We start from the raw sequence: 12,216 nt of genomic DNA, 5'->3' as shown, positions 1-12,216 counted from the left end.
ATCTCGACTCACTGCAACCTCTGCCTCTTGGGTTCAAGCAATTCTCATGCCTCAGCTTCCCAAGTAGCTGGGATAACAGGTGCCCACCACTGCACCTGGCTAATTTTTGTATTTTTAGTAGAGATGAGGTTTCACTGTGTTGGCCAGGTTGTTCCTGAACTCCTGACCTCAGGTGATCTGCCCACCTCAGCCTCCCAAATTCCTGGGATTACAGGTATGAGCCATTGTGCCCAGCCCATTTGCCAAATTTTTAATAGGATTTTTTTTTTTTTGGCTGTTATTTGAGTCTTGTCAGAGAAATAGTTTGCAAATAACTTCTCTCATTTAATTTTGTCTATTCCCTCTGTTGATACTTTCGTTTGCTCTGCAGAAGCGTTTTAGTTTAATACAGTTCCATTGATCTGTTTTTGTTTTTGCTACCTGTGCCTTTGCAGTGTTAACCAGAAAATTTTTGCCTAGGTCAATGTCCTGAAGCACTTCCTTTATGTTTTCTTTTAGTTGTTTTGTAGTTTTGAGTCTTACATTTAAGTCTTTAATCCATTTCCAGTTGATTTTTGTATATGGTGAGAAATAGGGGTCTGGTTTCATTCTATCGCATATGGATATCCAGTTGCTCCAGCACCATTTCTTTATTTATTTTTAATTATTATTTTCCAACTTTTATTTTAGGTCCAAGGGGTACATGTGTGGGTTTGTTATATGGGTAAATTGCACGTTGTGGTGGGTTTGGTGTACAGATTATTTCACCACCCAGATAATAAGCATAGTACCCAATAGGTAGTTTTTGGATCTTCATCCTCCCACCCTCTACTCTCAAGTAGGCCCTGATGTCTGTTGTTCTGTTTTTTTGTGTCCATGTGTACTCGGTGTTTAGCTCCCACTTATAAGTGAGAATATGTAGTCTTTGGTTTTCTGTTCCTTCATTAATTTGCTTAGGATAATGGCATCCAGTGCCATCCACATTGCTGCACATAATCTTGTTCTTTTTTATGGTTACGTAGTATTCCTTGGGCTATATGTACCACATTTTCTTTAGCCAGGTAACCATTCATGGACATTTAAGTTAATTCCATGTCTTTGCTATTATGAATGGTGCTACAATAAACATAGGCATTCATGTGCCATTAGGTTAGAACTATTTTCTTTTTTTGTTTCTTCCTTGTCTGGTTTTTGTTTCATGGTATGCCAGCTTCATAGAATGAGTTAAAGAGAATTTCCTCCTCTGAAATTTTTTGGAATAGTTTGAGGAGAATTGGTATTAGTTCTTTGAGAGTTTGGTAGATAGAATTCAGCAGGGAAGTCATCAGTCCTGGAGTTTTCTTTTTTGGGCGACATTTTATTACTGATTCAATCTCATTACTCATTATTGGCCTGTTCAGCTTTTCTGTTTTGATGATCTTTTCTGTTTCTGTGCTGTCAGTGGTAATATCTCCTTTTTTATTTCTGATTTTGCTTATTCTCTTTTCTTCTTGGTTAGTCAAGCTAGTGGTTTATTAATTATATTTATGTTTTTTAAAAAACAACTTTTCATTTCATTGATCTTTTGTATTATTTAGTCTGTATTTTATTTAGTTCTGCCCTGATTTCATTGGATTGTTTATTTGAAATCTTTCTACTTTTTCAATGTTGGTGTTTATTGCCATCAACTTCACTCTTAGCAGTGCTTTTGCTGTATCCCATAGGTTTTGCTATGTTGAATTCTGATTTTCATTTGTTTCAAGAAATTTTTTGATTTCCTCCTTAATTTCTTTCTTGACCCAGTGGTTATGTATGAGCAGGTTGTTTAATTTCCATGTGTTGTACAGTTTCCAAAGTTCGTCTTGTTACTGATTTCTTGTTCTATTCCATGTCTGAGAAAAGACTTGATATAATTTTGGTTTTGAAGAATTTGTTAAGAATTGCATCCTAACATATGGTCTGTCCTAGAGAATGTTCTGTGTGCTAATGAGAGTATGTGTATTCTGTAGCTATTTGATGAAATGTTCAGTAAATGTCTGGTAGGCCTGTTTTGTCTAATGTGAAGTTTAAATCCAATGTTTCTTTGTTAATTTTCTATCTAGATGATCTGTCTAATTCAGAGTGGGGTGTTGAAGTCCCCAGTGATTATTGCCCTGGAGTATATCTCTCTCCCTTTTGATCTAATAATATTCACCTTATATATCTGGGTGTTCTGGTGTTGGGATTATAGTATGTTTAGAATTATTATATCCTCTTGCTGAATTGATCCCTTTATCATTATACCATGACCTTCTTTGTCTCTTTTTGCTGCTTTTGACTTAAAATCTTTCTGATATAAATATAGCTATTCCTGCTCACTTTGGTTTCCATTTGCATAGAATATCTTTTACTATTCCTTTACTTTCAATCCATATGTTTCTTTACCAGTGAGATGAGTCTCTTGTTGGCAGCATATAACTGGGTCACTTTTTTTTTTAATCCATTCAGCCAGTCTATATCTTTTAGATGAAAAGTTTAATCAATTTACATTCAATGTGATTACTGATATGTGAGGGCTTATTCTTGTCATTTTATTAATTGATTTCTAGTTGATTTGTATATCCTTTGTTCCTTTCTTTCTCTTTTATTTTTTATCATTGTGGTTTGGTTGTTTTCTATAGGGATAACATTTGAGTTCTTTCTCCTTATTTGTGTATTTGCTGTGTCAGTGGGTTTTATAATTTTGTATGTTTTCACAATGGTAGATATTCTTTCACTTCTAAGTGTAGGACTCTTAAGCATATCTTGTAGAGCTGGTCTACCCTCAGCTTTTGTCTGGGAAAGATTATTTCTTCTTCATTTATGTTGGATAATTTGCTGAGGATAGTATCCTTGATTGGCAAGTTTTTTCTTTCAACACTTTGAATATATCATTTCATTCTCTCTCATTTCTTTCTGTTGAGAAATCTGCTATTTGGCTGATGAGAGTTCCCTTGTAAGTAACTAGATGCTTTTCTCTTGCTGTTTTTAGTATTCTCTCTTTGTCTTTGACTTTTGTATTTTGACCATAATGTGCCATGGAGGAGCCTTTTTTGTGTTGTTATCTATTTGGGTATCTCTGAGCTTCCTATATCTGGATGTCTACATCTCTTGCTAGAGTTGGAAAGTTTCCAGCTATTATTTCATTAAATAGATTTTCTTTCCTTTATTTTTTCTCTTCATCTCTGGGACCTCAAAATTTCAAATATTTGGTTGTTTTATGATGTCCCATATAGGGTCTTTGTTTATTCTTCTTTTTTTCTTTTTCTGTTTTTGTCTGACTGGGTTATTTCAAAAGAATTGGCTTTATGTTCTGAGATTCTTCTACTTGATCTAGTCTGTTGTTGAAGATTTTGAATGTATTTTATATTTTATTCAATGAATTATTCAGTTTCAGAATTTCTGTTTGGTTCTTTTTTATAATGAAATTGGTAAATTTCTTCTTCTTATCCTGAGGGTTTTTTTTTTGTTTTTTTTTTTTTTTTTCTGATTTCTTTGTATTGTTCTTCCAAATTCTCTTGTATCTCGCTTAGCTTCTTTAATATAATTATTTTTGAATTATTTCGCTAGGATATAACATTTCCCCCCATTGGAATGTTTCTGGAGAATTATTATGTTCCTGTGGAGATGTCGTGTTTCCTTCTTTTTTTTTTTTTTGTTACTTCCTGTGTTTATTCTCATTTTTTTGAATTTGCTTTTGTAGGGGAGGCTTTTTTCCTAAAGATGTATCTATGGTTAATAGGGTTGGATAGGGCATTTTCGCTTTGATTCTGGGTGTGTGCAGTAGTGTTGTTATGTAGTGTTATGATTTTTTTTTTGACTGTAAACAGTGTCATTGGTGTGTGTGATTTCTTCATTGGTTTTGGTTGTGATGGTTAGTGGAGGGTATGGTGAAGTTTTATTGGGGATGAGAAGTGATACAGTTTAGGTATTTTCCCCTCTAAATCTCAAGTTGAACTGTAATCCCCAGTGTTGGAGATGGGGCCTGGTGGGAGGTAATTGGATCATGGGAGTTGATTTCTCATGAATGGCTTAGCACCACCCCCTTGGTGCTGTCCTCACAATAGTGAGTGAGTTCTTGCAGGACCTGGTTGTTAAAAGTATATGGCACTTCTCCTTGTTCTCTCTCTTGCTCCTTCTCTTGCTATGCGACATTCTTTGTCCTGTGTTGCCTTCTTTGATGAGTAAAAGCCCGCTAAGGCCTCCCCAGAAGCTGAGCAGATGCCAGCGCCATGCTTGTACAACCTGCAGAACCATGAGCCAGTTAATACTCATTTTTTCGTAAATTACCCAGTCTCAGGTATTCCTTTAATGCAAGAATGGCCTAGCACTAGGACACTAGGTAGGCAAGTCCTTGGACTCTGGTGGTGGCAGTAGCAGTCCAGACATGCCTGTTTTGGGGCCCCAGGGTAGTCTGTGCTGGTACTAGTGTCGGTGTGTCTAGGCACATTGATTCTTTGGCCTCCTTGTGGTTTGGATGATAATGGTATGCTGGGTGGGTGGATGGGTTCTTGGACTCTTGGGTAGCAAGTGTGGCATGGGTGGTGGCAGTAGTAGTGAACAGGACAAACTTCTGGCTCCCAAGCAGTAAGTGCTTGGTGTTGGAGGTGACTGTGATGGGCTGGGTGAGCCAGTCCACAGAACATCCAGTTGTGAGTACAGGTGGGTGCCAGTTGTGGAGGTAGCAGCAGGTTATATGGGTCTGACCTCAGGCCTCTGTGACGAGTGCTTAGGTAGCAAAGGTGGTAGATGGATCAGGGTGATCCCCAGGTTCCCAGATGGTATGCTTGGGGACTTGGGCACAGAGCTGGGTCTGGTGGACCTGACCTTAGGCCCCCCAGTTTTATGTGCTGGTTCTTATGGTAAATAGGGGTGGAGTGATCCCCAGGCCCCTGGCAGAATGCTGCTGTTGATTTTCTTTTCTAATGTGAGTTGAAATTTTCTTGTATATGCCAGTATATTTGGATTGTATCCTGGACATTCTAATTACTGACTATGAAGCTATGGGTCTCATGGTCTTAAGTCCTATAGAACATATCAATATGTTTCAACAGATAGTTGACCTAGTTAGGATCAACATTCGGTGGTTCATTTTCCTATTTTTACATGTACATAACCAGGCTGGCTCAGATGTGCATTTGCTTCCACTGGAAATGGAAGTGATATGAGAAAGGTTCTATCTACCAACTTTGTTGGTTTTAGCTAATAAAACCAATAAAGGTTTTATTGGTTTGAATTGATGGTTTCAGTTGATGAAAGGACTTTGCATGTATGTTATAGGAAAATAAAATAGGTTTGCTTTCTTCGTTTCTTTCAGATTTGGAGTCAAAATATGGACCTGAGAAAGTATCTCCAGAAAATGACATCTCTGAAGTAAATTTACCCAAACAGGTTATAAAGCACATAAGTACAACTCTTGGCCTTGAGGCCTTTTATTTTAGAAACTACTCAGAATATGGAAGATTTGAGGGACTACAGGGGTATCAAGAAGGACATATCAATCAAAAGATGATCAGCTGTGAAAAACTGCCTACTTATACTTCTCATGCTTCTCTTATTTGCAATACACATAAACCGTATGAATGTAAGGAATGTGGGAAATACTTTAGTCGTAGTGCAAATCTTCTTCAGCATCAGAGTATTCATACTGGAGAGAAACCCTTTGAATGTAAGGAGTGTGGGAAAGCCTTTCGACTTCACATACAATTTACTCGACATCAGAAATTTCATACTGGTGAGAAACCTTTTGAATGTAACGAATGTGGAAAGGCCTTTAGTCTTCTTACCCTGCTTAATCGCCATAAGAACATTCACACAGGTGAGAAACTGTTTGAATGTAAGGAATGTGGGAAGTCCTTTAATCGTAGTTCAAACCTTGTTCAACATCAGAGTATTCATGCTGGTGTAAAACCATATGAATGTAAGGAGTGTGGGAAAGGTTTCAATCGTGGTGCACACCTTATTCAGCATCAGAAAATTCATTCCAATGAGAAACCCTTTGTATGTAAGGAATGTGGGATGGCCTTTCGATATCATTACCAACTTATTGAACATTGCCAAATTCATACTGGTGAGAAACCCTTTGAATGTAAAGAATGTGGAAAGGCGTTTACTCTTCTGACAAAGCTTGTTCGACATCAGAAGATTCATACTGGTGAGAAGCCCTTTGAATGCAGAGAATGTGGGAAGGCCTTTAGTCTTCTCAACCAGCTTAATCGCCATAAGAACATTCACACAGGTGAAAAACCATTTGAATGTAAGGAATGTGGGAAGTCCTTTAATCGTAGTTCAAACCTTATTCAACATCAGAGTATTCATGCTGGTGTAAAACCATATGAATGTAAGGAGTGTGGGAAAGGCTTTAATCGTGGTGCACATCTTATTCAGCATCAAAAAATTCATTCCAATGAGAAACCTTTTGTATGTAGGGAATGTGAGATGGCCTTTAGATATCATTGCCAACTTATTGAACATTCTCGAATTCATACTGGTGACAAGCCATTTGAATGTAAAGACTGTGGGAAGGCCTTCAATCGTGGCTCGAGCCTTGTTCAACATCAGAGTATTCACACTGGTGAGAAGCCCTATGAATGTAAGGAATGTGGGAAGGCTTTTAGACTTTACCTACAACTTTCTCAACATCAGAAAACTCATACAGGTGAGAAACCCTTTGAATGTAAGGAATGTGGGAAATTCTTCCGTCGTGGTTCAAATCTTAATCAACATCGAAGTATTCATACTGGAAAGAAACCCTTTGAATGTAAGGAATGTGGGAAAGCCTTTCGACTTCATATGCACCTTATTCGACATCAGAAATTGCATACTAGTGAGAAACCCTTTGAATGTAAGGAGTGTGGGAAAGCCTTTCGACTTCATATGCAACTTATTCGACACCAGAAATTGCATACTGGTGAGAAACCCTTTGAATGTAAGGCATGTGGAAAGGTTTTTAGCCTTCCCACCCAGCTTAATCGCCATAAGAATGTTCACACAGGTGAGAAGCCATCTTGAATGTAAGGAATGTGGAAAATCCTTTAATCGTGTCTCAAACAATGTTCAACATCAGAGTATTCATGCTGGTGTAAAACCATGTGAATGTAAGGAGTGTGGGAAAGGCTTCAATCGTGGTTCAAACCTTACTCAGCATCAGAAAATTCATTCCAGTGAGGAACTCTTTGTATGTAAGGAGTGGAGGAAGACCTTTAGATATCATTACCAACTTACTGAACATTACCAAATTCACACTGGTAAAAAAAACCCTTTGAATGTAAAGAATGTGGAAAGGCCTTTAGTTTTCTGACACAGCTTGCTGGACTTCAGATCATTTATACTGGCGAGAAGCCATTTGAATTTGAGGAATGTGGGAAGGCCTTCAATAGTGGCTCAAACCTTATTCAACATCAGAGTATTCATACGGGTGAGAAACTCTATGAATGTAAGGAGTGTGGGAAAACCTAGATTTCGTTTGGTCCTGACTGCACATCAAAGAATTCACACTGGTATGAAGCCCTGTGAATGTACAGAATGTGGGAAGACCTTTAGTTGTAGCTCAAACATTGTTCAACATGTTAAAATTCATACTGGTGAGAAACCCTAGAATGTAAGGAATGTGGGAAAGCATTTACTGTGGATTATCAGCTTTCTTAACATCAGAAAATTCATAATAGTTAGAAATTTTATGACTATAAGGAGTGTGGACAAGCCTTCACTGTGTATGAAAAATTTACTCAACACTGGAGAGCTCATATTGATGAGAAATCTTGTGAACATAAAAGAATGTGTGAAGAACTTTCATCATGGCCTGGGATTTGCTCAACGTCAGAGTATTCATACTTCCGAGAAATCTTTGGGTGTAAGGAATGTGGGGCGTTTTATAGCCACACTAAATACCTTAGTGTTTGGAGAAGATAATTCTTGTGAGAAAGTCTTTGAATGAGGAATATAGGGTAGTTGTTATGTTCACAATATACTCCCTATGAAATACTTTACCAGATACAGGCATACCTCACTGAATTGTGCATTGCAGTTATTGTGTTTTATACAAATTGAAGGTTTGTGGCAACCCTGTGGTAAGCAAGATGATCAGGTCCATTTTCCAAATATCATGTGTGCATTTCATGTCTTTATGTCACATTTTGGTAATTCTCAGAATATTTCAAACTTTTTCATTGTTATGTATCTATCATGGTGATCAATAACCAGTGATTTTTGATGTTACTATTGTAATTGCTTTGGGATACCACAAATCCTGCCCATAAAAGATGGTAAACCTAGTTGATACTTGTGGGTTTGGAAGGAATTGTCAAATATACAACCATATACCCCCACCTAGATTCAAAATTATTGACAAATTTGCACGTTTATTTTTTGTATATTTGTTGTACCATTGAGAATAAGTTTTAGACATCATGACACTTTACCCTTTATTTAATCAACATGTGTATCACCCAAACATAAAGACAAAATCATATAGCTGTTGTACCATAATTACCCTTAAGGAAACTATTCATAATTCTGTAATATTCCATTTTCAGATTTCTTCATTGGCTTCCAAACCATCTTTTACAGCTATTCATATTCAAAGGAGAATCCATTGCAGAATCTGCATTGCATTTGGTTATCTCTCTTTAGTATATTGTAGCCTGGAAATTGTATGAATGTAGGCTCTCAAAAGCTACAGAGGCTTAAGCCTTAGCTTATAAGTCTGGGCCTTCATGTTTTTTATTTCCCCAGGTGATTGTGATACTAACCAGAGTTAGAGAGCCACTGACCTAGAACATTTCTCCTCATTCTTTTTTCCGCAGTTGCAAGATTTAATAGAGTGGAAACAGAGCTCCCATACAAAGGCCGGGGGGGCACCCAAAGAGGGTAGCCATTGCCGGCTCGAATGCCTGGGTTTATATCCCGATCATTGTCCCTCCCGCTGTGCTCTCAGGCAATAGATGATTGGCTATTTCTTTATCTCCTGTTTTTGCCTAATTAGCATTTTAGTGAACTCTCTTTCCTACCTGATTGGTCAGGTGTGAGCTAAGTTGCAAGCCCCATGTTTAAAGGTGAATGCGGTCACCTTCCCAGCTAGGCTTAGGGATTCTTCGTTGGCCTAGGAAATCTGGCTAGTCCTGTCTCTCAGTAACCCCCTCAACAGGAAAACCCAAGTGCTATTGGGGAGGTTGACTGATGACTGATCCAACTGCTTCCTGCTGAATTGGGACATAGTAGAGGTTGTGCAGTTGAGATTTCCTCGGGAGGGGTGCCTTCAATGTCCGGAGCATGGGCTAGCAGGCCAGTCCAGGGGTCCGCGGTAGATTTTAGTCATGGACTGCATCTGGGGCTCCATTTGAAGAACAATTTGTAGCTTTACAGCTTCGATTCTGGAGGAGACAAACTTAACAAGTAGGTTAAAGATACAGGGATTGAAATGTATGGTCTGTGGTGCAGGGGGTTATTTCTTTGGCACACTTCACAGACCCTGACTATCTGCTTGATAGTTTTGAAAAGGCCTGATCCATCTCCTCATTCTTAAAAAATGAGATTGAAGCCGGGCACGGTGGCTCAAGCCTGTAATCCCAGCACTTTGGGAGGCTGAGACGGGCGGATCATGAGGTCAGGAGATTGAGACCATCCTGGCCTACACGGTGAAACCCCGTCTCTACTAAAAAATACATAAAAAAAAAACTAGCCGGGCAAGGTGGCGGGCGCCTGTAGTCCCAGCTACTCGGGAGGCTGAGGCAGGAGAATGGCGTGAACATGGGAGGCAGAGCTTGCAGTGAGCAGAGACTGCACCACTGCACTCCAGCCTGGGTGACAGAGCAAGACTCCGTCTAAAAAAAAAAAAAAAAGAATTGTCATAAAAGGCAGATCCCTGGAGGCCTTCCAGTGAAACTCTATCATCATGCAATCTTGGGATTTCTAAGTTGGAAGTCAGAGTCCCTTTGCAAACATAATAAAACACTTTAAAATATTTGCTAAAGTTACAAACCAAGTATGTAAAAATTTAAAAATCACCTACTACTTTTAAAAGCAGAGAAGGCATCCATAGAATATTTCCTTGCTTACAAGCCCAGTGAACATACTGAATTCACTTACAAAAAGAATTTTCTCAATTTTAGCTGCTTTTCAAAAAAATTCTTATTCCTTTTATTTGTAATTCTTTGACATTGTTGCTGCTTCAGGGTTTTGGTAGTTGGACAGTTTGGTCTTTATTATGCTATTAACATTTTTACCTGTCCTGAAACAAGGAAATGCAATCAAAGAAACAGAAGATTGCTGGACCTTGAACCACATTATGATATCAGATGACCCAGAGTCATGGTTACTAAGTTGTTTAAATTTTTAGTAAAAAAGATGTATTAGAAAGTGATAGGTCAATTAAATAATGGTTTTTTTTTTTGGATACATTTAATTATATAATCTCCTTAAGTTGTGCTTAGTCAGCGGTATTTAATCTGTTGTCTATTATATATCTAACTGGTCAGTTATGTTTATTATATATGTATTGCTTATTAATATCATTGGAGTAACTCATTTTTAAAACAATATATTTCATCTCCTAGGAGAAGAGGATCGAGTATATGTTTTTATTCTTTTTCATTAGGACATTGGGGTATTTTATTATTGTGAAATGTATTGAATATTTCATTTCTTTGGTTTGTGAGTCTGACCTTCACTCCATAGCACTGATTTTTATTTGGACCTCCTTTTACCTGATACATAGGAGTTATGAGTAGCCGTTAGTATGGATACATTTTTCCCATTTCTAGTATACTGTCTTTTCCGAAAGTGTCTGGCTTACTAAAACTTCTCTGTATTTGTTCCATCCTGCGTTTACAGCTGAATGCAAATAGGTAACTATATCTTCTAAACAAGCATCAAGTTGGTGGAAAAAAGGCATATAAATAGCTCTTTCTCACCTACTATCAACAGTAAATTAAACATTCTTAACTGCAGCTTCCTTTTGTAAAATTTATAACCATTTATCTTTTGAGTATGACATACTAGATATATGATAATTGTATATTTTGTGTATTAGTATGAACATGATTTTTAACAGACTTCTTCCAATGAACTATTATACAGATGGTCCCCAACTTAATTGCCAGCTAACAATTTCTCAGCTTTATGATGGTGCAAAAGTGGTATGTTGCTATAGTTTGGATATTTGTCCCGTCCAAATCTCATGTTGAAGTTTGATCTCAGAGTTGGAGATGGGGCCCTAATGGGAGGTGTTTGGGTCACGGGGGAAGATCCCTCATGAATAAATTAATGTCCTCTCTGGATTGAGGGGTGAATGAGTTATCACTCTGTTAGTTCCTGTGAGAGCTGGTTGTTCAAAAGAGCCTGGCACCTCCTCCCTCACCCTCTTGCTTTCTCTTTTGCCATGTGATGTCTGCATACACTGGTCCCCGTTGATCTTCTGCCATTAGTGGAAGCAGCCTGAGACCCTTACCAGAAGCAGATGCTGCACCATGATTCTTGTACATTCTGCAGAGCAGTGAGCCACATAAACCTCTTTATTAATCACCCAGCCTCAGATATTCTTTTATAGCAACATAAAATGAACTAAGACATACTCAGTCAGAATATGCTCCTCAGATTAAGATGGGGCTATGTCTAGATAAACCCATTGTTAAATTGAAAATATTGTAGGTCATAAATACACATTTGGCATATGATGTTTTCAATTTATGATGGGTTTATTTGGATATAACCCCATCATAAGTTGAGAAGCATCTGTAGTAATTATGATAATTTGATGCTCAAATTGACAAAATGTAGCCAGTAGGAGTCCAGTTACATTTGTTTTTTTGACTTCTTTTTTTCTTTTCACTTTTTAAACGAGTGTTGTTTTCAGGTCCTAAGAAGATGTTTTAGACTGATCCTTCTTTGTTGGTCCATGTCCCACATGCCTCTTGACCTGAGTCATGGAATCAACTCATGATTCAGTACCCTCGTAGGGCATCCTGGTTCTATTTAGAGGAAAAGAGCCTTAGAGACCAAACAATCTGGCTGTTGTGGGTGCACATGGCAGTTACAGGTATGGAAAAAAGATGTTGCTTTCGTTAGAATTCTTATAATGATTTCAGAGTAGAAAATGTCATCATAAGTTCAGAACTTCACTCTGATTTTTCTCAGCTTACATTTCTATGATCTGCTCTTGTTTGCATTTGGTATTTTATTGAATTATAAGGTTTTATGTATGGTGATAGCTGAGAAGTTTATCTCCTGCTAGGGCCTGTCTGA

The 12,216-nt window shown here is 37.9% G+C and overlaps 1 protein-coding gene across 18 annotated transcripts in view; it reads left to right on the top strand.

Moving 5' to 3' along the window:
• LOC700344 (uncharacterized) overlaps nucleotides 1-8,303 on the top strand; it is a 54,795-nt gene extending 46,492 nt beyond the window's left edge. For all 18 annotated transcript variants that reach the window (XM_077982855.1, XM_077982854.1, XM_077982857.1 and 15 more), the window contains one exon: nucleotides 5,294-8,303. In XM_077982855.1, the coding sequence (XP_077838981.1) occupies nucleotides 5,294-6,987 (1,694 nt within the window). In that variant the 3' untranslated portion in view covers nucleotides 6,988-8,303. The remainder of the gene's footprint in view (nucleotides 1-5,293) is intronic.
• The last annotated feature ends 3,913 nt before the right edge of the window (nucleotides 8,304-12,216 follow it).

The sequence above is a fragment of the Macaca mulatta genome, chromosome 19 (genome assembly GCF_049350105.2).
Source record: "Macaca mulatta isolate MMU2019108-1 chromosome 19, T2T-MMU8v2.0, whole genome shotgun sequence".
In the NCBI taxonomy this organism is placed as follows: Eukaryota; Metazoa; Chordata; class Mammalia; order Primates; family Cercopithecidae; genus Macaca; species Macaca mulatta.
This window is presented reverse-complemented; position numbering and strand designations above follow the sequence as displayed.